This window comes from Trypanosoma theileri (genome assembly GCF_002087225.1).
Source record: "Trypanosoma theileri isolate Edinburgh chromosome Unknown TM35_Tth_9_V1, whole genome shotgun sequence".
NCBI classification, from domain to species: Eukaryota; Euglenozoa; class Kinetoplastea; order Trypanosomatida; family Trypanosomatidae; genus Trypanosoma; species Trypanosoma theileri.
This window is the reverse complement of record NW_021639851.1, coordinates 579,725-605,147: the sequence shown is the minus strand read 5'-3', so window position 1 is coordinate 605,147 and position 25,423 is coordinate 579,725. Positions and strand designations below refer to the sequence as shown.

General features: G+C 37.3%; 6 protein-coding genes across 6 annotated transcripts; all 6 read left to right on the top strand.

Moving 5' to 3' along the window:
* Window positions 1-464: 464 nt before the first annotated feature.
* Window positions 465-4,778, top strand: TM35_000093300 (putative NFX1-type zinc finger-containing protein 1-like; the record flags this gene model as incomplete). Its single annotated transcript, XM_029024569.1, has 1 exon — window positions 465-4,778. One exon carries the CDS (start codon window positions 465-467, stop codon window positions 4,776-4,778), a length of 4,314 nt encoding a protein of 1,437 aa, XP_028884346.1.
* A 606-nt stretch (window positions 4,779-5,384) lies between these two features.
* Window positions 5,385-6,707, top strand: TM35_000093290 (retinol dehydrogenase 14; the record flags this gene model as incomplete). Its single annotated transcript, XM_029024568.1, has 1 exon — window positions 5,385-6,707. The coding sequence occupies one exon, from the start codon at window positions 5,385-5,387 to the stop codon at window positions 6,705-6,707; it is 1,323 nt and encodes a 440-aa protein (XP_028884345.1).
* Window positions 6,708-7,110: 403 nt separating this feature from the next.
* TM35_000093280 (UDP-galactose transporter) lies at window positions 7,111-8,292 on the top strand (the record flags this gene model as incomplete). Its single annotated transcript, XM_029024567.1, has 1 exon — window positions 7,111-8,292. The coding sequence occupies one exon, from the start codon at window positions 7,111-7,113 to the stop codon at window positions 8,290-8,292; it is 1,182 nt and encodes a 393-aa protein (XP_028884344.1).
* A 707-nt stretch (window positions 8,293-8,999) lies between these two features.
* Window positions 9,000-18,290, top strand: TM35_000093270 (uncharacterized protein; the record flags this gene model as incomplete). The annotated part of the gene is made up of 1 exon (XM_029024566.1): window positions 9,000-18,290. One exon carries the CDS (start codon window positions 9,000-9,002, stop codon window positions 18,288-18,290), a length of 9,291 nt encoding a protein of 3,096 aa, XP_028884343.1.
* A 475-nt stretch (window positions 18,291-18,765) lies between these two features.
* TM35_000093260 (importin 7) lies at window positions 18,766-22,050 on the top strand (the record flags this gene model as incomplete). The annotated part of the gene is made up of 1 exon (XM_029024565.1): window positions 18,766-22,050. The coding sequence occupies one exon, from the start codon at window positions 18,766-18,768 to the stop codon at window positions 22,048-22,050; it is 3,285 nt and encodes a 1,094-aa protein (XP_028884342.1).
* A 1,205-nt stretch (window positions 22,051-23,255) lies between these two features.
* TM35_000093250 (uncharacterized protein) lies at window positions 23,256-24,566 on the top strand (the record flags this gene model as incomplete). Its single annotated transcript, XM_029024564.1, has 1 exon — window positions 23,256-24,566. One exon carries the CDS (start codon window positions 23,256-23,258, stop codon window positions 24,564-24,566), a length of 1,311 nt encoding a protein of 436 aa, XP_028884341.1.
* Window positions 24,567-25,423: the final 857 nt, after the last annotated feature.

Here is a 25,423-nt window from a genome sequence, read left to right as displayed (position 1 = left end):
TGATAACCAATATTTCCCTTTTTGTTTCTATCTCTTTCCATGTATACATTTATCTAAATTCTTACTTTCTTCTTATTTCTTTTTTCTTTTTTTTTCTTTTCATTGTAGCGGGTTCCAGTTATAGACGTATCTTGAGGTGGTAGAAGATAAAAGGAATAAAAGAGAGGCGATCAGGGCATACTGTGACATAGGCGATATTAATTTTTTTTTTTCTTCTCCTTGGTTTTTTTTTGTTTGTTTTTAATTTATTTAAATCAGCAAATAAGAACGAGGAAAGAAAAAAAGAAAAAGAAATAAAATAAAATAAGAATAATAAAATAAAACAAATATATATATATATATAATCCAAAGGGGACTCTTTTATTTCCCCTTTTAAAATATATAAAACCCTCTGTTGCTTGTGGAATACATTATCATTATTTATTTTTATTCTCTTTCTCATTCATTCATTCAATCAATCATTCATGCCAACTGCCATCTCTGGTGATCCAACCGTGAATGCATGGACGGATGCCAAGAGTGCCAGCATCAATTGGGAAGATCCGGACGATGTTCTCAGCAACGACTGGACATTTCTGCGTATTGTGGAATTTCACCCCGCCCTTGCAGAATACGCCAACACACATCCAAATGAAAAAGAAAATTGGCAGACAATCTTCATGGACCCGCAGTGCACAGAAGAGCGTATAAAGGCATTGCAGTTGTGGTTAAAAAAAGGGTTACTTTCCCTTCGTGAGGATCGATGGTGTCGACATTGTGGTCAACAAGGACACACAAGACGTCAATGTAAACAACTACATTCATCTGTAGAGAATGAGAATGAAAATGAAAATGAGATAATAACAGGAACAACAACAACAACAGGAACAGGAATAGGGCAGACAAAACCAATAAGTCGTGTAATGTCTCGTTTTGCTGCCCATCAGGCAGAAATTGAGCGTTGTAAACTTCTTCAAGAGAAACATTGGAATGATACTCGTAATGCTCCTCAAGTAAGAAGAAATCATTCCTATGGACCTTCTAAACGTGGAGGTGTTGGGGATCCCAATAGTAATAATGATCAAACAGGACGTCCAAAGACAAAGAAGGAACTCACTCTCTTCGCAGAAGAAAGACGTCGAGGAACTGTAGGGCGTATTGATACTCAATATGGAATTGGATTTGTTCGTGTAGCGGATGTTGGGGATGTGAAGTTTTTTATGGATCGTGTGGATTACGGAATAAAAGAAATTGCTCTTGGGGATGCGGTAACACTAAAGATTGATCAAAGTAGAGATTACCCACTCGCTGTGGATATTAGACCTGAAAAACCAAATATTACTTTAGAGGATGTTCATAAATTTCTTCAACGATGCAAAACCACAACACAACCGATAAAAATTATTAAAACAATCATGACTCACACATATGAATGGCCAGTGTTGCTTGGACTCTTGCGTGAGATGACGAATACCGCTTTTGTGGATGGAGTACATACAATTGTAGAATTAACCACTTTTGTTGGGAATAGAGAACCTATTCATATTCCTTTATTGGAATCTTTTCTTTCCATGATGTTACGATCATCTAATAAGGAAACAGTCCCTCCATTCTTTCCACAAATGGTATTAGATGCCCTTACAATGGGTAATAAAACCGAACAACCAGAAGAAATTTCCATGATGGTAGAACGATGGATTGAAGTTGTAAATCTTGTTATACTTCTTCGTCAATATGCTAATGCTAAAAATGAAGTAACGGATGAAGTTCAATCTAAACTTATTTCATTATTAACGGAATACTTAAATTCTACTGTTTCTATACCAACAGCAGCAAGTAAAAAGAAAGTAGAAACAGCACTTAAAAGATTACAAAGTCCATCTGAAAATAAAACATTAACGCATATTATTCCATCTGCTGATGAATTTAGTGTTCCTCCACCAGATCCTCAATCACCATTTAGTCCACAAAATCTTCCTATTAATGGTAAGACAGAATATAATTCTACAGATAATTTTATTACAGATCATTGTCGTTTACTTCGTGCGGATACTTTTGAAATGGTAAGTCGTCTTCTACCAGCTATGTGTTTTCAACTTCCTCATTATACACCTTCTAAGGAAACAGAAGCGGAAATACCTCATATACGATTATATGATGGTGTTAGATTTATGGGTCGTGTCTTAACACGTGATAGAGATTATGCCTCACCTGATAGTTATATATTGCAAGTACATCCAAAGAATGCTTTGGCAAATCCTCCATCTCAACTTCTTCCTGGAACGACTGTTTGTATTACCACAGGTCTTGATCGTACCGTTATGAATGCAAATGAAATGTTTTGGGGAATAATAACATCGTGTAATATAAATCTTTTAGCTGGAAATATGATTGTTTTAACACCATGTGAATCTAGTACTAGTTTTGATATTCTAGCAGAACATTTACAACGGAATGAAGAATTAGGTAAAACAGATCATTCTTGTATCTTAGTAACGAATATATTTATGGCAGGATATAAAAGTATTATGAAAGCACTTAGTGCCTTTGTAGGTCCTCTTGCTATGCCACTTCCTATGTCCTCTATCTTAGTAAATGAAGAAGCTGCTGCGAATGCTGTACAAGTAGGAAATTGGAAACCTAGAAATCCTGATGATCTTGTTTCTTATATACCACCTTATTGTGAATTTGCCTTTATGGATTTAATTGATGGTGTAAGAGATCGTTTTTCGCTTGATAAAGGACAAGAAGAAGTTATGCGTTGTCTTCCTACTTCTGAAATTCTTCTTGTTCAAGGTCCACCTGGAACAGGGAAATCTTTTATTGGATGTCGGGTAGTGGAAGTGTATGTACGGTATAAACAACTTGTAGCCTCTGGAGATATTCTTCGTACGATTGATGTAGATCAACTTCGTTCAACATCACCAGATGATATGTTACCAACAGTTGGACCTATTGTTATCATTACATATAAAAATCATGCTCTTGATGAATTTCTTATTGATCTTTTAAAGAGTAAACTATGGGATGATGAAAGACCTCGAATTGCTCAACTTCTTCTTGGTAATGGTTCTAATGCGGGTAAATCAGAATTTTTTCCACGAGCTAAACGTATTGTACGTATTGGTGGTAGATCACGTGAGGCTGCACTTGATCCATATAATCTTAGTTCCCTTATACGTGCAAAAAGTGATAAACCTGTTCTTAATAGTTTAAAAGAACGTTTATTTCTTATGAATCAAAGATTAGAACGATTATTAAAAGAAATTCATTATTTAGAGTCTGGACGTGTACCAAAGTCTCTTTTTGAACGATGGTTAACAGAAGAACAACGTAAACATATTCGCTATGAAGATCGTGATGATTGGTTACAAGGAAAACAGTATGTTGGTGCTAATGCTCGTACAGTGGAACGAACATTATTTCTGGATATTTTACGAACTCATATGTCTGTTGCTTTAGAAAAGGCAGAAACTTCTTCTTCTGATCCCACCGCTGCTGTTGCTGCTGTTGATATCGCTAAAAAAGCTCAAGTAGATGAAGATGGTGGAGCTCCTCTTAGTGTATTTCAAGAAATGAGACGTGAAGAAGAAACCCGTGATTTTAACGATGCCTTACATACTATATATCTCTCTGCAGAGGCTATGCATTTAGCCAAAAATCCACCTTCACGACCAGAAGGTGTACCAAAGGAATTACTTTCACTTTGGAGTCTTGAACCTCAACTTCGTCATGAGTATTATGCCTATTTAATTCGTGAATGTATATCTACAAAGGCTAGAGATTGTTTATTAATTATGGATGCTATTATGAATGTGGTGACTATTCGTAATCATGCGATGGATGAATTAAAACTTGAATTACTTCGTGGAGCCGATGTTGTTGGTCTCACTACAACTGGATGTGCAACGAATCAAAATTTATTACGTTCTCTTCGGCCAAGTGTACTTGTTGTGGAAGAGGCGGCTGAAGTATTGGAGTCCCAGTTACTTGCCTGTATGACAGATTCTCTTCAGCAAGTGGTACTTATTGGAGATCATTATCAACTACAACCCAAGGTAGAGACCTTTCTTTATGAGAAAGTTAATAAATTAAATATGTCTCTCTTTGAACGTTTAGCTTCACGTATTAAACCTATTGGTTTAACAGAACAAAGACGTATGCATCCTACTATTTCTCGTATGGTTCGTCCATTCTATGAATCGCAGGTGTTATTAGATAATGAACATCTCCCTACTAGACCATTTGTCTCTGCGATGGGTGAGAAGTACACAGACGGAGTTCCTGGATTGGCAAAGCGGGTGTTCTTCTGGCGGCATAATCGTCCAGAAGAGGAGGCGCCTGGAAGTCGTAGTAAAGTAAACTTGAAGGAGGTGGATATGGTAGTGAATATGATCACTCATCTCACCAGTGAGGGTGTTCATCAGAAGTCTATTACGGTCATTACACCTTATCTTGGTCAGTGTCGAATGCTGCGAACAACACTGCGTTTACGGGCTTTTAGTGATGTTGCTGTGAGTACGGTGGATCTTTTTCAGGGTGATGAAAATGATGTTATCATTCTTTCCTTGGTTCGTACAGAGAAATTGACAGAGTTCTTAAGAATGCGAAACCGTATGATTGTTTGTTGTAGCCGAGCACGTTTTGCAATGGTGATCGTTGGAAATGATGTTCTTTTACAACAATCTAATCATTGGAAACAAGTTTTGGATTTACTGCAGGAAGACGATTGTGTGGGAGATCGTCTCCCTATTACCCGCCGTAATTCATCAGAGACAATTGAATGGATGGAAGCTTAATATTGGAACTAGATGATAATAATAACAATAATAATGCATTATTATTATTATTATTATTAATTTTGAATGTGGATGGATTCTCTTGTGTGTGTATGTGTGTAAAGAGAAAGAGAAAAATAAGAGAAAATATGCAATGATGATAATGGAGGTGGTGGTGGCGGTAGTGGTACATTTTGCTCTGTTTTTGGCAAAATAATGATTTCCACGAGGAAGTTTATATACGTATTTAATAATACTAATAATATTCATAATGATAATACTAGTAATAGTAAAGAGAAAGAATATATATATATATATATAATTAAAAACTAAATGTCTAGTTTATGCTTTAATATATCATTTTCCTCTTTTCTTATTATTTTTTTTTTTTTGTTTCCATACATAAGGTCACTCTGATATTGTTTCAGTAAAACAGAACAAAAAAAAAAACGTCAGAATCTGGTTTTTGTCATTTAAGGTCGATAAGAAAAATAAAAAAATAAAAAAATCCAAGGAATTAAAAGAACGGGAAAATCGTGCAAAGATAATAATAATAATATTAATATTAAAGATTCACACGTAAAAGGTGTGGATTTTATAGCTGTTTCTTTACCAATTTCACTATACATGCAAATTCTCAGAGAAATCTTTGAATATGTCTATTTTATTATACGAAACATTCTGGTGGCTTTAGTTGATCTGTATATCATGTATGCTCGTGTTGGACTTGTTTGGAGACGTCGTCGTCATCGTCCAGCATCTATGGAGCGATTGGATCTTGTTATGCAATTAGCTCCTCAGTCACCTGTGCATAGTCGAATTAGTGCATCCGATATGATTCTTGTTCTTAATGAATCCTTCTTGGATCGTTCCTTGTGGAAAGGTTTAAATACCAGTGGGGCTCAACCTTCCGCTATCGTAACTGGTGTATCCTATGGTGGAATTGGTTTCTACACCGCACTAAATCTCATTCTCTGTGGATTTACTGTACATGGTATTTGCCGCACCCTAAAGTCAATGGATCGTACTGTTCATATGATTCAACGTGCTGTGGAGCGACAGGTAAAATTACATAAAGAGTGGGTGGGAAAGATAGGTCGCCTTATATCACATGTATGTGATTTAAGTGATACTATTGCGGTAAGTAATCTCTGTTCTGCACTCTTGCGAGATCCTAATATTCGGGTATTGGTGTGTAATGCAGGGACTTGTGCCACTCCCCCACATCTCTCATCTCAACGGCTTGAGCAGCAATTTGCCACTCGGCATGTGGGACATAGTTTATTAATGCTTCGTCTACTGCAAGGTAGAATGCAGGAACGGAATCTCCCTTTATCGTTATGGCCATATTGGCGATTTGTAGTTGTTTCCTGTGCCTCCACAGAAGCAATAGATCCCACAGTGGAGAATGTTTTCATGACACACGATGATGAATCCTATTTTAAAGCTACTACCAATAAATATAGTTCTTGTGGTCGTGCAGAAATGTGTAGACTTTTATTTGCTCTTGCATTAAGTCGTTTTATACAAAATAATAATCGTCTTGCCGATTTCTGCACGGTTAATATTATTCATCCTGGTCCTGCACGTAGTCGTGTGATTCCCAATAGTCATTTGCCCTTTTCTGCCCTTCTCGACAGTGAGGCGGCCGCACTTCTCCGCATTTCTCCCGTCGTCTCCGCCCTTTATGTGACGGATCTCTGCCTGAACAAACGTGTGGAGGACACGAATGGACATTATTTCCGCATGGGCGAAGATGAGACGACGGGCTTCGCGGATCTGCAGAAAAGTGGCGGGGCGCGATTGGGCCGGTGGGTGAACTCACCGCTTTTCCGCGGGATGCCGCAGCCGGCGCTGTCGCTCTCCACACGCAAACAGGATGAGTTGTGGCGCCTCACACTCTCATACCTCATCTCGCATGGATTACTGGAGGCGAAGGTATTTCATTGAAGGGGAAGGGGAAGAGAGAAGAAAAAGTGGGAGATCTGAACAATGTAGAATCTGTGATAATAAGAAGGAATGAAAAGGCAAGAGAGAAAGAAGAAGAAGAAGAAAAAGAAAAAGAAATGAAAGAAAAAAAAAAAAAAAACTTGTAAAGTATCCTTTCTATTTCTTTTTTTCCTTTGATGGGTAGAATTGTTTTTTTTTTTCTAGTGTGTCTGTGTATCTCTCTATATATTCCTTATTATCATAATTTGAGTGACTTTTTATGTATTCCCCCTGCATTTCTATATTCTTATCCAACTAGAAAGAAGTGATTCTACAATAAAGACAAGAGAAAACAAAGAAAAAAAAAAAAAAAAAAAAAAAAAAGAAAAAGGAGGGTTAATAAGGTGGTGAAAACTATTTAATCATGACGGATGTAAAAGAACTTCGTCCGCCAACTTTACTGCAGAAGTTAATGTCATTTGTGATACTTACATTAGTGAGCACGACCGTCGGTGTTGCGATGAAGTTAAGTCAAACGGGTGGTACGTATACTTATTCACCTGCCAGTGTTGTTGTACTGACAGAAGTGTATAAACTCATCATCACACTTTTAATTGTCTGGCGTCTTGTCATTACAAGAGAAGAATTATCACATTCTTCTTTTTCATCCTCTTCTTCTTCTTCTTCCTCAGTAATTACTGAAATGATTCATATATTAACAGAGAATGTAACGAAAGATCTTATATGGAGGGAGTTTTTACTATCATTAATGTATACATTTGTGAATATTGTAACGTTTCCCATATTTACATATATGTCTGCTAGTTTGTTCTTTCTTTTAAAAACATCATCACCTGTTGTGACGGCTATTATTCTTCGTTTTGTATCTGATCGACATATTTCTAAAGTTCGTTGGTTTGCTATTATTATGCAGTGTCTAGGCCTTTTAGTGACTCAAGTTAATTTCTGTACGGGTACTACTGCTATTACACCAATGGGATATATTTTAACAGCAGCCAATCTAGCTTCTTCCTGTCTTGCTGGAGTATATAATGAAAAAATTATAAAAACTCAGGCATCTAGTTTAAATGCTCAGAATGCCATATTGTATAGTTTTGGAATTATACTGAATACGATTTTACACTTTGTCGCCCCTCCTGTTCTTTTGGGAATGACAGAGAAACCAGATTTCTTTGAAGGTTACAAACCAAGTACATTTTTTGTTATTATTTCTAATGGATCTGTTGGGTTGGTTATTAGTGCGGTGTATAGATATGCAGATGTTCTTATTAAAACATTTGGAATAGCCGGAAGTACTTCTCTACTCTTTCTGTTTGAATCTATGGGACTTCTTCCAAAAGATAAAAGGACGGCAAGTGTGGGAGTGACTTTTGCTGGTGTTGCGACTATCTTTTATGCGGCGTATGTGTACATTGCACCTGAGCCGCAAGTAATGGAATCTGTGAGAGATAATGATGATGATGATGATAACATGATCGCTGCTCCAGCACTGCGTAGGGCATATACACATTTGTGTGGGATGTTAGTATTGGGAATTACATCTATTGCATTAGTTTTCATGGACTATGGGAATTGTTTTGTATAGTGGGAGAGTCCTACTAGTCTCTCTCTCTCTCTCTCTCTCTCTCTATATATATATATATATATATATATATATATCTTGTTTTGGTGAAAAGGTTTTCTTTTCTTTTTTCTTTTTTTTCCTGTTTTGGGCTAGTGATAAGACGAGTCTGTAATGACAAGTGCAAGTTTTCTTTTTTTTTTTTATTATGAGATTTTGGAACGTTACTTAATTCTAATTGAAGTTTTTTTTTCTTTTTTACTTTTATTCTACTTTTTTTTTTTTCTGAGTCTGTCTTTTGCTTTGACTAGGGTATTATATTTAATGGGATATACTTATCATTTATTGTTATGTTATTATTATTATTATTATTATTATTATCTCTTTGTCTATATATATATTTCCTTTTTATGTATTTCTTATCACATCTATCATTCTATTCTATTCTCTTTACTTTACTTTTTATTCTCTATTCTACATAAACCGTATATATTCTTATCTAGTACGTACATGGGTGTTGCCTTCACCCTCTACACTGTGTTCTCTCTCTCACGCACAAGGGCGTGAATCATACATACATTCAGATATACATATATATACAGATACACAATTACACGTATAAATACATTGAAAGAAAAGGCAAGAAAGAGAAAAGGAAGAGGAGGAAAACAAATAAATCACTGTAAAGAAAGAAGGAACAAGTAGGTAAATAAGATATATATATATATATTATGTCTTTAGGTGCGGAGGCCAAGTTCACACGCGGTGTGAGTGGTCTCACCGGGCGTGAGGTGCGACTCATACGTGTAGGCAAAAGTATCACTTCACCATTTCGTCAGATTGCAGATGCGATTCAGGCATCAAAGCCAAATGACCGCATTGAGATTGAGAGTGGAAAATATTTTGAAACTATTACAATTCAACACCCATTAGAATTGTGTAGTGCAAAAGATGGAGAACCACCTGTGATTATATCCCGTGGACCATGTTTAACCATTAGAACCGATGGACCTGTCCTTATTCAGCGTTTAACTATTTTAGCAAAAGGTAGTAAAGCCTCTGAAAGTCAAGGTGTATTGATTGAACAAGGATCACCTATTATTCGTAATTGTGAGATATCTTCTCTTTATGTTACGAATGATGCATCTCCACAGGTATCGCATTGTCAAATTCAAAATTCAGATCATGGTTTTGGTTTATCTATTACTGGAAATAGTAGTGGAATTTATGAAAATAATGATATTAGTTATCATAACGCTGGTTGTGTACATATTAATACAAGTGGGAAACCAGATTTACATTCCAATCGTATTACACAAAAACATGATCAATGTTCTTCAGCTGTATTTATAAGTGGAAGATTATTAACTGTATGTGAACCTTGTTTTCGAGAAAACATTATTAGAGGCGGTGGAGGGACTTCCGCTCAGGATGAAATGGATCCCGCATCTGTACATTCCCCTCAAATGTTAGCTGAAACTAATGCAAATGGATGGACAGGTCTTGTTTGTGTGATGGATGGAGCTGTACCTTTTCTTATGGGAAATTTACTTTGTAATGGTATTGGTGGATTTTACTTTAAAAATTGTAATATTCCACCAGATCATTTTCGTGGAAACCGTATTGTAAATTGTGTAGGATGGGGTATTATAGTTGCGGAGGAAGCCTTATTATGTGTTCAGGGAAATGATATTCTATCTTGTGGTGGTGGTATTCATGTTTATACGAATAGTAGTAGTAATAGTAATAGTAATAGTAATAGTAATAATAATCTTAAAAATAGTGGTCATTCTTCTAATGGAGGAAATTCATCATCATCATCATCTTCTTCTTCTAGAGTCACATTACTTAAATGTGATTTGAAAAAGAATGTTCATTATGGTGTCTTGATTGATCACTCCGTTGTTACTATGAATGAGTGTAATATATCTGAAAGTTCTATTGGTGTTGCCTTATTTGGAAATTGTGCAGATTGTATCATTTCAAAAAATGTATTAACCAATAACACACTCGCTGATTTCTCTATTACACGTCATGGTGTTGCTACTATTGAAAATAACATTATTTCTGGTTCTCATGGAAATAGTACATATGGTATTATGGTCCAAAATAGTTCTCATCTCACGCTTCTTTCAAATGTGATTGTGGGAAAAGCGACGAGTGTTTATATTCGTGGTGGAAGTTCTCTAGTGGCTGAAAAGAATGCCCTGCGAGAGTCCTCTGTACATCACGTGGTGCTTGTAGAGAGTAGTAAAGCCACATTGAAAGAAAATACATTGGAAAGTACGGCGTGTGCGACGGTAGTGGTAACAGAGAAAAGTGAATGTACCGCCCGTGGTAATGTTATGTATTCTAGTCTTAAAGAAGGTATATTGGTGGAAAAAGGGGGTAAAGCGAATTTAGAACGAAACAGTATGAGTTCTATGGAGGAAACAATTTATGTGAAATCAGGAGGATATGTATATGTAGAAGAAAATGATGTCACCCTTGGTTATCATGGAATTGTAGTAGAAGGAGAGGGAAGTAATTGTATGGTGATGAATAATCGTTTTTGTAATATGCGGGCAACGGCGGTATATGCACTTGAACAAGCCACTGTTACGATAAAGGGAAACTCTCTCACTGGGATCGCAATAGTTGGTATTCAAGTAGGTTTAAGCGCTAAAGCCCTTGTGGAAAACAATACAGTTAAAAAATGTAAAGGAGGGGCTATACATATAGATGGTCTTGGAACAGAATGTCAAGTACTTCAATGTCGAATGGAAAGTGTGGAATACGGTATACGGTGTTCAAGAGGATGTTCTGCTGTTATTCAAGGAAATCAAATACGTTTTTGTAAAAGTTTTGGTGTATCATGTGAATTAAGTGAATCTGTAACCGTTTATGAAAATAATATATTCGGTGCAGATAATGGTATAATACTTTCTGGTGGTGGTGGTGATTTTCATGATAATCATATTGAAGAATGTGAAGTGGGTATATTAGCCGCTGCAGATGCCTTTGCTATGGTGAAAGATCATAAGATTTTAAACTGTACTGTTGGTTTATTACTTCAAATGGGTACTTATATCCGTTTTAGTCATAATAGTATTCAAAAATCTAAACAGTTTGGTGTGATGGTACAAGGTCCTTCTGTAGATGTACATATACGTGAAGTTACTATTGAAGAATCTGGTATAGCTGGTGTATATGTACGTGCAGGAGGAGCTTGTTCATTTATACAGTGTATATTAGAGAATACGAAAGAGAATGCGATTCAACTAGAAGAAGCAGGTAATGTAGTATTTAAACAGTGTATGATGAATCATCAACGCTGCGGTGTGCTGGTGATGAGTACAGAAACACAAGCTGAACTCCCACAACTTGTAAATTGTACGATTGATGGTAATAATTGTGAAGAAGGTGTTGTTTGTCATCGTAATGGTATGATTCGCTTAGAACTCTGCAAGATTCGTGCCTGTTGTAAACAAAAAGGAAGTGGTATTGTTATTCATGATGGGGCTGGTATAGTGTTATCTCATTGCGATATTATTGAATGTTCACATGTTGGGATGATGGCCGCTCCCACCTCACATGTATTGGCAGAACACACCACTATTCATGCATGTAAAATGGGAATTATGTTCACATCACCAAATGAAAATGAATCCCATAGTCAGAATTGTAAAGAATCCACTGTGAACAGTAAAACGAACACTCATAGTAACAATAGTAGTCATAGTCATAGTTATAATACTACGCAACAAAAGGTTTTTCCGAGATATACACAAATGATGATCAAGGATTGCACAGAAGCTGGTATTTACTATGAACCTCATAGTTGTGGTATGATAAGCTACACAACGGTAGAAAAATGCCGCACAGGTGTATTGGTGGAGTCTGAGAGTTGTATGGTTTTGCAGACAACGGTAATAATTGCATCTACAGATTGTGGAATTGTTCTTTGTGGTCAACTTGCAAAAGATTCTGAACTCAGTGATCTTACTATTAGTGATTCAGTTAATTATGGTTTGAAAGTTACTGAGAGTGATTTCCATGATAATAACAACTTGAATACTAATACAGATAATGAGACATTTATTACGATTGAAAGTACAGAAATCACACGAAATGGAAAAGGTGGCGTATTATTACTCTTTCCACGTGTATCTCTAGAGAGATGTACTATTAGCCAAAACACCGCAGCCGGTATGGTGTGTAAAGGAAATGGTCAACCACGATTGAAAAAGTGTCACTTTGAGCATAATAAAGAGTTTAACCTTGAAATACAATCTGGAAGTGTACCTGATATTCAAGATTGTGTTTTCGAACATGCTCCTATTGGAGTACGGGTGGAATCCGCTGTTCATATGAAACGGTGTATTGTTCAACAACTTGATGTAGGCGTTGTGTTTAATATCTCTGATCCATCTAGTGTGTCTTCCACAATATTGGAGTGTGCTTTTGCAAATAATAGTACAGGCCTTTCATCCGCTGGTGAGATTTCTTCTTCTTCTTCTGATGGTTCTACTGATGGTTCTCTTTCTATTCTTATGGAGAAATGTGTATTTAACGATAATTCTGGTGTAAGTGTTTCTCTTGAAAAGGGACCACAAGTGCAGGTAAGAGCATGTAGGTTTGAATCTTCAACAGATGCGATAAAAGTATTAGATGAGGCAGAAACCGTTATTGATAGATGTAATTTTAATGGAAATTCAAAAGCTATCAGTACATTAAGTGCGAAACGTGTAGAAATAAAGAAATGCCAATTTATCAAACAGATTAAATTTTCAGTAAATATCATGGGAAACTACGGTGAAGCCAGGATATTAGACAATAATTTTAGTGGAAGTGGTCAACATGGTATATTCCTTTCCTCTGAGGGAATTGTTGTATTGGTAAGTGATAACACATTTGAAGGAGAATTTTGTGGTATGTTTATACAGGATACTCCACAAATTCGTGTGTATAATAACCGTTTTCTTTCTTGTCAAACAGGTATGGTGTTAAGTGGCTCAGAAAGTTCTGGACGTATTTTCAGTAATGTATTTGATAAAAATAAGATTGCATGTCGTTGTGAACAAGAGTCTTCTCCACAAATATGGCGAAATGCTTTTGAGGCAAGTAGTAACTATGGTATTTTATCTATTACAGGAGCAAAACCTATTGTAGTAGATAATATATTTGATAAAAATTCAGAATCTGGAAGTGCTAGTGTTTGTGTTCGTAATGGTGGAGTAGGTCATTTTGCCCTTAATCGATATACGAATAATGCATGTGCTTTATGTTTAGAAGATACAGGTGAAACTGTACTTGTTAATAATAGTATGTTTCTTGGAAATACTCTGGGTATACAAATAAAAGAAGGAGCCGCTGTTAATACTATTGGATGTACATTTGCTGAAAGTATTTCTGGAGATATTCAAGCATTTGGACGTATTGAACAGGGACGATGTGTCTTTGCATATAATAGTTTCGCTTCAAAAAGATGTAATGCTGTTACTGTAAGTGAATATGCTACTATAATTATGTTTCGATGCCTTTTCTTTGGTGAAGATGGTAAAGGATTTATACAAGGAAATATGGGAACAGGTATGGTAGTGGAATGTTTATTTTATGAACTTCCCTGTGGTGTTCTTATACAGGAAAATGGAAATGGAACTATCATGAATAGTGTATTCATTCGATGTGTAACGGCAGTGGAAGTGTTAGGAGATGCCAATCCACTCTTTTACAATTGTCTCTTTCTTAGTCAACCACATAGTAAATTAGTGGTGCTAAACACATCCTTATCCTCATCCTTATCCTCACCAACATTTCATCTTTGTAATTTTGTGGGAGTATCAAAAATACAATATCCCTTGTTATCTGCAAGTGGTGGTGGATTAGTAGAGAATTCCTCCTTTATAACGGGTGGTACGGCTGTATTGTTAGAGGATGGTTGTACATTGACATTACGCAAAAATATCTTTCTTGCAGGTAATATTGGAATCACAATGAATGAACGCTCTCAAGGAAAGGTGGAGGGAAATAGTTTCTATCGTCATTCAGTGGCAGCAGTGAAAATTATGGAAAATGCGAGTGGAGAATTAACAGGAAACGCCTTTGAACAGCCATTAGAGAATGGTGCTATTCTTGCAGGTCCACATAATGTGATTATAGATGCCTGTAAAGTTCTGGATTCAAGTAAAGACCGCACGGTTAAGAGGACTATAGATGAGAAGAGCACGGAATCTCAATTTATAACAGTTATCCTGGACTATTTAAGAGCCGCCCCATACTGGGTAAGAAGAGGAATGAGTGAGATATCCTCTACTTCACTTCTACCAGAGTCTATATTAGCTGTGATGTGTGCAAAGAAAGAAGAAGAAGAGGAAGAAAAGAGGACGGAACCTGGAGAAGAAGAAGAAGAGAAAGAACAAAAGACGGCAGAACAGGAAAAGGAAGAGGAAGAAAAGAAAAAAGAGAAAGATAAATCCAAGGCAAAGGCGGTTGAAGGAATAAGAGAGGATAAGAATATTTCAAATAAAAAGGAACTACAAAAACAAGATCGTGGAGGTAAAAAGAAATCTAATAAAGGTGCTCAAAAAAGGAAACTCGTAGAAGAGTTTTCCTTTGTTCCAAGTGACTGTATTAATAGTATACCGAAAAATGTTCAGGATACTTTATTGGCTTGGGTCAATCATCAAGGTATTACATTAAGTGTGGAAAAACCAAAACGTTCTTCAATCCCAGATAGAAGAAATCTCTCCATTAGTATAGGAATGCTAAAGGATGTGGATGATCAAGTAACTGCGGTAGCACAATTTAAACGAGATAGAGAGCGTGGTATGACTACGGTTGGTAATGAAACCGATAAGGTACGGGGTGCCAACACAAAGCATCACAAACTTAAGAAGGATGAAAAGGAACCAGTGGTTTCTACACATAATGTATCTCAAGAAGGAACGGAAAAACTTTCCACCATAGATACATTGCAAGATTCTCTCCCATCTCCACCTACTAGTATTGGTGAAGGTGCTTCTACTACTGTTCTTCCTGTTCCTATTGCTGCTACTGCTACTACTACTACTACTACTACTACTACTACTGCTATTACTAGTAAGACTAATAAAACGAGACAATCTTCACGACGTACTGTAAAAAGTGGAGAACAGAAGTGTTCACGTGCTGCTAAACACACAGCGCGGAAACGGCGTCGATTTCTCCCACCACCTCTACGAAGTACAGCTGAGAATGCACAACCGAGAAAACCTCCACATAGAGGTCCATTATCAACGATTGCGGGTTGTATGTATGCTTGCAGAGCTGAAACTGTTCCGCATCGTAAGCCAAGAAAAAAGATCGTACCGAGATCTACTTCTATTTCAATGGTGGGAGAATCAGGAATAATGGATTTTAGTGTTCCAGGTGGATCATACTCGATGTTATTGGACGCGGAGGAATCAGCTATTCGTAGTGAAAAGGCGAATGCTTCCAGAAGCGGATACAGCAATATATCTAAAAGCAGTTATCGATTATCTTTTGGAAGTTTATCTTTAGAAAGAAGAATACGTAGCCGTGGCAGTAGTAAACTTGGTTCTTCAATTTTATTTGAGGCAAAAGAAGGGAATATAAGTCATGCTGAAAGTAGTGGTCAATTGAAATCAGGGGATTCCCCATCTCTTGCTGCTAGTTTACGCGCCTCTCTTCGTGCCGGAAGTTTAGTACAACTGAATGAAATGGATGAAAGTGCACCGATAGAAGGTTCTTCTACTGAAGTTTCCGGAAAGCATGGAGAGTTGCGGGTGGAAAAGCATTTCAAAGGGAAGCGTGATCAGAAAAAAGATAATAATGATGATAATAATGACAGCAGAAGTAGTAGTGGTAGTGGTGATCTTCTTAAAACCATCAATGATGCGGGTGAAACCCAGCCTTGTCGGAGTGGTAGTCAAGGTGTATTAGAGGGGATGGAATTAGATACGGAAAGTGATGATTCAACTGGTGCTGTTAAAAAACGTAGAAAATTTCCCTTTCAAAAGGGTGTACATAAAACAGAAGGTGTTAATGCAAAGAAGGGAATAAATAACCTAAACGATAGTGAAGGTAGTGCCAGTAATTTGGAAATATCACAACTTGGAATAGTGAATGCAGAGTCAGGTTTACCAGGATCTCTAGGTGTTGGCTTAAATGATAATACAGATACTCAGAATTTAGTTGATGGAGCAACAGGTAAAAAACGTTTATCCAAACAATATAAATCAAGTAACCGACATGTTTTAGGTGATAATGATCCTTCAAACTTGTTTTCATCTTTTGATACCTTGCAAACCAGTGACCAGGGAGATGGAACAGATTTGGGAAAATCTCGTCAAGGAAAAGAAGGTGTAAAGTCGATGAAAAAGGTATTAACGCAGGATAAGAAAAATAAAGAAGAATCTCTTTCACCCGCAGACGATATTACTGCCGCTGATCAAACAATAGAGAGTTTAACTTCATCAGTGTCAATGGCTAAGAGAAATAAACGTGAATGTATGACTCGTGCCCCACCAAAGAAAAAAAAAGGAGTAGCTGCACTTTCCAGACAACAAAAAGATAAAACTTTAACGTATTCTGAAAGTGGAAAAGAATTAAGTACTACTTCTTTAGATCATTATAAATCTAAATCATCTGGAGAATCTGTAGAGAGAAAGGGTACACAAGAAGGATATGTGGTATCTATGGCAACTTTATCATCTACTACTTATCCAACTGCAGCATCCTTATCTTCACCATCAAAGAACAAACTTCACGAGAAGCAGCATCAGGGTAAAGAAGAACTATTTAAAGGTACAAAAACTTCTTCAGAGAGTAGTGGTACTGTATATTTGCCCAGATTAACCGCATCATCTCTACCTAGTTCTGTGTTAAGTAGCAGACTAGAAGATAGTAGTGATGCCACAGATGAATTACGCACTATAGCTTTATCTGAAAGAGGATGTGATTTACTTGAGCAACTTCAACAAAATGTACTCCAGACGGACACCGCCTTACAAAAACGTTTGCAAGCCTTACGAGAAGAGGCAAAAGTGCGTAAGAAGGCAAAATCTCCTGAAGCAGCAGCAGCATCAGCATCAGCAAGAGTATCCCCTACATTAAGATCAACACCTGGTGGTTTATCGACTATCGGTAGTTATCGTAGTGTTGATGATACTAGGATTTGGAAAGAAGGAGAAGGAGAAGGAGAAGAGGAAGAAGAAGAAGAAATGGAAGATATTATAGCCTTACTTCGTTGGCTTGCAGATATGCGTCAGAAGAAGTTATTAAGTAATAATCGTTTTAATCTTGCTGTTGAATCCATTCGTGAAAACACGAATGTACCATTTTTCCTTTGTGAAGGCAATAGTGCTGGTGGGGCCCCAACCCTTATTGTGCGATTACCAAAAACAGAGGATGAGGCTGTTGTGATTCCACTCTTAGAGGACACTCCACTGGAGATGGAAACCGTCACTCAACAAATACTGCAGGAGTATGGTGAAAATACCAAAATACAACTCCGTACTCCTTCACCAAATGACACGGCATCTGCTACGCATCATCCATCCATGATGTATAGAAGACCAAGTTTACCCTTACTCTCATATGATGAGAAGAGAAGAAGAAGAAATATGGAACAAGAGACATTAGATACACCTGTTGTTCCTCATAAGAAGAGTGGGAAACCACCATTATATATGGCCTATGCTAAACTACCGCGAGGTCACTTTAATGGTCGTAAAGAACTCCCTGAAGTATTGAAAGCAGCTTTTAAATCTCGACCATGGCAACAGGCATCTCTACATTATCCTGTTATTCAAGATTCAAATGATACACAAGCTGCACACCCATATGGTACATCCACAACGTTGGCACTGCATGGCAATGGAAAAGATACAAATTCTCTTCTTACTTTAAGTAAAGCTCTACGTCATCCAGAACAATTATTACCGTTTAATCCTGCAAATCCACAGGCATCATCTCCCTATAACAAATCACCTGGAGTAGCAGCTTATATAGCCACTGGAACGAAAAATTTTATGGTGTAAATTATTTGAATACACAGTTTTTGTTATTGTTGTAATTGTAATTGTTATTGTTATTGTTATTATTTACGCTTATATTTCCCTCTAACCATTTCACTGTTTGAGTGTGAGTGTGTGTATGTAAAATGTATATGTGCATACTCGTATTACGATGTAAAGAAATTTTCTTATTGCTTGTCCTTATAGTCTTCTGTAATGGAAAAACGGATAGGAGACAGAAATCAACACCATTCAAACAGGGTGTAAACATACCTCCTTGTGTTATTTTTCTTTCTTATTACGACTACTTTATGATTGTATCTTCTTTCTTTATCTCTTTTTCTCTTTTTCTCTCGGACTAAAAAGAAACTCACACCACCACACACAACCTTACATACATACATACATACATACATACATACATACATACATACATCTACTCTCTGAAAAAGGAGAGAGTAAGAAGTGTCTCTTTCTGTGTGTGTGTGTAAACGAACTAATGGACGTACTTCAGCTTCTTGCCGTTGCGTACGGTGGAGAGCGGGAGGCGCGATTGGCCGCAACGGCACAACTCGAAGCGGCTCTTAATGGACCGGACGCCGCAACTCATCTCTGCGCACTTCTTCGCGCTGGTGTTGACACAACAATTCCACCCGCTCAAAGTCTTTCCGCCCTCATTTATGCAAAGAACTGCATTGTACACACACTGGATGAGGAGCAGCTCTCCACTATACCAGGAGTATTGGATGAGGTAAAAACACTTCTCTATAATGGTGTTTTTGTGGTTTCAGAGAAGCATCAAAACATCATTTGTGAATGTGTTGCTAATATTATTAGTGCATTTGAATGGAATTATCTTCCACAACTTATGCCAGAAATTACACGTGATAAGGCGAGTGTTTCTGTAGAACACGCCTTAGCCTCATTGCGATTATTATATGTGTATATCAAGAGATTTAAGACACCTCAACTTGAGCCTATGCCACTTAAATTAGAGGTTTGTAGTTGTCTCCTTACAGCACTTCCCTCTTTCTTATCTTACACAGACTTGCGGGTGGATCATATGGTCCTTAAAGCGATGGAGTGTGTTGTTGAGACCGCATTGCAAGTAAAAGAAACTCGAGAAATTCCAGCAACGGCTTTTGATGCATGGTTTCAAGAAATGTCTCAATACCCTGAACGACATTTTGTTTCTGCATGTGAAGCCGCCGCCAATGGATCACAGAAAGTATATGAAACTTATGTACGTTGCCTGAAACGAATTGCGATGATTTCTTTTTCTGTTTTAAATGATGCCACACGAAATAAAAAACCTCCACCGATTGCGAAACGTTTCTTAACAACACATGCGGCCGCTTTCTTTGGTGTATGGAAGCGATGGTTGGAGTATGCGGCCACTTCAAAGGCACGAAGTTTACACCAAAAGGCAGATATGTTCGCTATACGATATATTAAATTATGTACGCTTGACAAAACACTTTATCAACAGTATCTTCTTCCAGAGTTAATGCATGTAGTGGAATCTTTATTCTTTCCTTATTTATGTTTTAACGAAGAAGATGAATCAGCATTTGCAGATGACAGTGATCTTTCAGATTTTGTACAGTACATGATGGAAGAGGGATTTGATCAAGGTGAGATTTCCCAACGACAAGCCGCCTCTAACGCTATATTAGCGATGATTAAAGGTGGAAAAGATTATCATGAAGATTCACTACAAAAAATTATTCAAATCTTAACAGTTGGACTCTCACAGGAAGATAATAATGAAACTTTTCCACGAACTTTTGGATTTCTTCATCTTCTTTCTGTACTTCGAAAACATCTTCGAAAAGTTCCTGAAATTTGGCAAACACAAATGGCACAAGTACTTGTTACTTTTGTAGCCCCACGTGTTCTTCCTACGGTTCCATTTGTTCCTCTACGATGTAAAGCCCTTGTGGTGTGTCAGCGATACTCTAAAGTTCCTATTGCCTCTGAAGAACATTTTGCCTCCTTTACACAATTGATATGTTCTCTTGTTCAAGACAGTAATGCAAGAATTCGTTTAGGGGCTATTGATGCGATGTGTACCTTTTTGGAAATGAAACGGGCATTACCGTATATTCGACCTATTCTTGTACCTTTGGTAGAGGAATGTATTGGATTTCTTAATAGAGTTCAAACTACCTTTGTTCCTACAGCATTACTTTATCTTGTGGAACACTTTGCACCAGAGTTAACATTTGTTTTAGGAAAGATTGGTAAAACGCTTGTGCAACACTTCCTCGCAACAGCATTTGATTTAGCTCAGCAAGAAGAGGCTATGAATGAAGATAATATTGCCTATTATTCTCGTGCAGATATGAGTGCTTGTGCCATGTTGGATGCCTTGGATACTATTGTACAGGCTTCTAGACATAATATTGAGACTATTAATAATATGAGGTCTGATCTCTTACTCCTTGCAAAGAAGGTATTGGAGTATCCAGATAATTATGAATTTATGGAAAAGACACTTATTATCGTTCTGCATGTTAATAACTTTTCTAAACCTATTCCATCGGATTGTTGGGAAATCTTACCATTATTATTTAATTCCATAGATACTGGTGTTGGTGTGGATTTCTTCGTTGGAATTGAAGAAGTACTTGACAGTTATGTATCTAATGGGACAGTACAATACTTTCAAAATACTGAACTTATGGAAGCAACGTATAAAGCTTGTGAAAAGATGTTATTTAATGCTGTTTGTGGTGTGGAGGATCATATTGCCGTACCACAATTAATTGAAGCTATGTTACATCAAGCAAAACATTGTAAAGAAGTATCTGGTCTCTTTGATCCATATCTTTCCCGTTTTGTATTATTATTACTTCGTGCTTTGGCAGATGAGACGATTCGTCAAAGTGATGTTCGTCTTCAGATTTGGATTGTGGCTGCTATGATGGATGCCTTCTATTATAATGCTGGGGCAACCTTACAAATCATTATGGAGCATAATGCCTATCCACAATTCTTTGATGCTTTCTTTCACTTCTTCCGTGGAGCTATTGGTACACCAGAGACTGTAAAGAAGGGGAAAAAAGGAAAACGTAATAATAAGAATGATAATGCACAGGAAATTGTAGATCATCTCTCTATTCTCACACGTAAAGTTATTGCACTTGGTCTAACCTCACTTCTTGAATACCTTGCTCATCATAGCAATTTGAGTGGTTTTGATGTGTATATGCAACCCACATTAACACTCATTGAATACTGTATCTTCCGCAATGATGCCCTTCTTGAACCACGATGCCGCATTTCAGAAAAGAATATTGCAGAGATTCGCAGTGGTAATGCAGATAATGATGAAGTAGTGGATGTTGACTTTGAGGATGATGATGTACTCGGCATTGATGATGGAGATGATGATGATAATGATGATGATAACATGTGTGATATTGACAGTGAGGACAGTGATACCGATGCTCTTCAGGTAGATGAGGGCGATGATTATGAAAGTCCCATTGATGATGTCTGTGAAGTCTCGCGGTTTCTGCAGTGGGCAGCCGCCGCCCCGTGTCTGGGCAACAACACACAATCATCATCATCTCAACAACAACAACAACAACAACAACAACTGCGGTGTTCACTTCATCACTCATTGGAGGAGTTTCGGGCGGCGGAGGCCACAGCGCTGCGGTACCGTCAACTCGTGCTGGCGTTGGAAGCGGCCATGGAGGATGACTTTAAGGCCCGCTCTTCAGCAGCGGCAGTGAATGGGAATGCTGGTGCGGCTACATCGGTCTCGTCCTATTAAAGAATATGAAAAGAAGGAAAAAAAGAGAGAAAGAGAAAAGTAAAAAAGAAAAAAGAGAGAAAGGAAGAGGAGAGATTATAAATGTTTTTTTTTTGTTTTTTTTTAGATTTGTAAAGGAAAGGAACTAAGCAACGAAAACCAAAAAAAAAAAAAAAGAAAGAAATGAAAGAAGGAAGGAATGAAAGAATTTTCTGAGAAATAGTCGATTTGGGTTAATTGAGTTAAATAAATTATAAATCTAAACTACCAAGTCGCACCGTGTAATAGAAGCATCCAAATACGTAATTAACTGATCTTTTTTTTTTTCTTTCTTTATCCTTCGTGTTTGTGTCTGTGTGTGAGTGTGTGTCCATAAGTATTTGCTGTTTTTTGGCTATCTACTATCACACTTTTTTTTTTTTTGTTTTGTTTTTTGCTTACGACTGCTCTTTTTATTATTACTATTTATTGCATTTCTTTTATTTCTCGTGGTGTTGCTGATGGAAGTTCTATCTTTCTTTTCTCTCCTTCTTCTATTCTCCTAATAAAGAAGTGCGGGCTGAGGAAGACATCGCAACCACAGGCACAAGCACACATATAAAAAAAAATATATATATACAAACAGAAGTAGTAATTTGGATATATTTTAGTCAGGTGCTTTTCTGACCCTTCCAAATCCTTTCGTTCCATTACTTTTGTTTTTGTTCTGTTTGTTTCACTTCTTTTTTGGTTGTAGTGAGCATTGTCGTTGGTGGAGGGAGAAGAAATATACGTCCGGGTGTGTTAAGGCGGACATAAAAGTTTGGCGCTTTGTGTGAGAGTGTGTGTGTGTGTGTATATTATAGTCAATCTTTTGTAGTATTATAGTTTCTGGTCTCTTACGTACATACACTCACGGTCTCTCTCTCTCACACATTTCTGCAAGTTCCTTCAATCGCCGGCGTTGGTGTGGACGGATAACACTCTAGCTGCTGCTGCTGCGTGTTAATTTTATATATTTCTTTTTGTTCTTATTCTCTCGCTTTCTTCACAAGAGAACCTACGGCGTGAAAAGAGAGGGGGAGGGAAACCATAAAGAAAACAGTCAGCGGAGAAGGAATATATATATATATATATATATATATATATATATATATATACAGAGAAAATTCTTGTGTTTTCTTGCTTTTGTGGGGATTGTCTTCTCGTTTGAGATTGTAGAGAAAGAGAAAGAGAAAGAGAGAGAGATGGGAGCCATTGTAGGCAAATGCCGGGATTCAGACAGACCACGATCACTCTCTACGAGTATAACTCTCCGTGCGGGTTCCGTGCATGGTGTTGGCAACAACTCCAATCACACAGCGATGAAACCGTCATCTATGGTCCCTGATTACAATGCGCGTGGGGTGCACTTGAAGAGAAAAACTGTACCAACAGCTGCAACCGCAACAGCCGCACAGGCATCACCAACATCCCCAACAATACCAACAATAACAAGAAATGATGAAATAGTGGAAAGTGAAGTGCGTGTAAAGAAGGTAACGGCACCGGTATCGGTACCTTTAGCAGTCCCACTTAGTAGCTGTCTTGTTGAATCCAAGTACACGGCGAACTCTGGACGAACAATCTCATTAACAATTGATCCACCACAAGAAGTCAAAAAACAGACAAAAAGGGCACAAACGAATGAAGGAGCTCCAGCTATTCCCGTTACGGCATTATCTAGTGATGAAACGTTTGATCTTCAGTCTGATGGAAGTATTGGCTTTGGTAATGATGGACCATCAGCATTTGGTCCCTTACAGAGTGAGAGTGGTATGTTAACATCCAAAAATCCCGAATCTTCTGCGGCTAATGGTAAAGGAACATCCAATCCTAATGATAATGATGATGGAGCTGCGGCTGTCAAAGGTGCTAATTCTCTTATGGAATGTAGTTTTGATTCCAATATACCCATGGGAGATGGACGGAGTAAAAATAGAAGAAGAAGCAGTAATAGTATTAGTATTGGAACTAGCACTGGTGCTGTTGGATTCAAAGGGAATATCTCGCCGTTTCTTCCCTTTTTGGCGGCCCATCAAGCCGATGAAAGAAGTGCGAAGAGTTTTGTGGATTACATCACACAACACGCCCTCTTCTTGCGAGGATCACGTGATGTGACGTGGTTTAATGTGGACTTCACGCGGGCACAACTGCGAAGACGCACACGTGAGGCGATGATTAGTTTTCATCCACTAGAGGAGATTGCATATAATGACTTGGATGTCTCTCAAACAGATGCGGCGGAGGCTTCCACAACGAATATCATCACATCCGCCGCCGCAACACCAAACACAGAATCACTCGGCGTTTCTAAAAGTCAACAACCACCACAGCAACAACAACATCAACAACGGCATAGACAGAGACAGCGACAAGAAGAGGAATCACTCTCTACAGTGAGATCTCGTGTTAGGCCTATTATATCACCTGGTGTACCACATCAGAAGCAGCTGGCGAAGAAAGCTCTAGAGGACAATGTTATCTTTATTCACTCCCGCTCACCAAAGTTTTTTTAGATTCTGGAACTTTTGAAAAGGGTCGTCATTAATACTACTACTATTATTATTATTGTTGTCATTATCACTGTTTTTTTTTTTTTCCTATTGTTTCTGTTATTGCTGAAACTATTGTTATTTCGTATGTATTTATGTTTCTCTGTGTTTTAGTCGGGTGAACACAGAGAGTGAGATAGTGAGAGAGAGATAAAGAGAATGAAAGAGCTGGCGAAGAAAGGATAAAAATAAAAATAATAATAAAAAAAAAAGAGTGGAGAGAAATAGAAAGAAAGGAAGAAAGAAATCTACTGACATATGTGCACATGGTACCTACAAATCAAAGAAAAACAAAAAAAAAAAAGAAAAAAAAATGGGGGGAATGAGAATAATACTAGAAAAAATAATAACTCAGCATCCTTTCTCTATACACCAAGCAAAACGAAGAAAAAAAAAATAATTTCAGAAAAATTTAGTTTTTTTTTTTTTTTTCTTCTTCTTTAGATATATATATATAAATAAATATCTATATTTCCCGTGAGTACTTCTCTCACCTTTTTTTTTCTCCCTTTTTTCAATGCTGCTTTTTTTTTCTGTTGGATCTTCTGTGTTTTTTCTTTTCTTTTTTCTTCGAATGGTCCCTATTTGCTGCTTTCTTTTATTTGAAGATCGTTGTTATCCTTCACATGTGCACACGACTCTCCTTTTCCTCGTTGCGGTGGGTAGCACCATCATACACGCAATTCCCCTCCCCTCATCCAATATGATATGCATGCAATGCGAATACAATATCATTAATATTAATGATATGATTAATTATTATTATTATTATTATTATTATTATTATTATTATTATTATTATTATTATTATTATTATTATT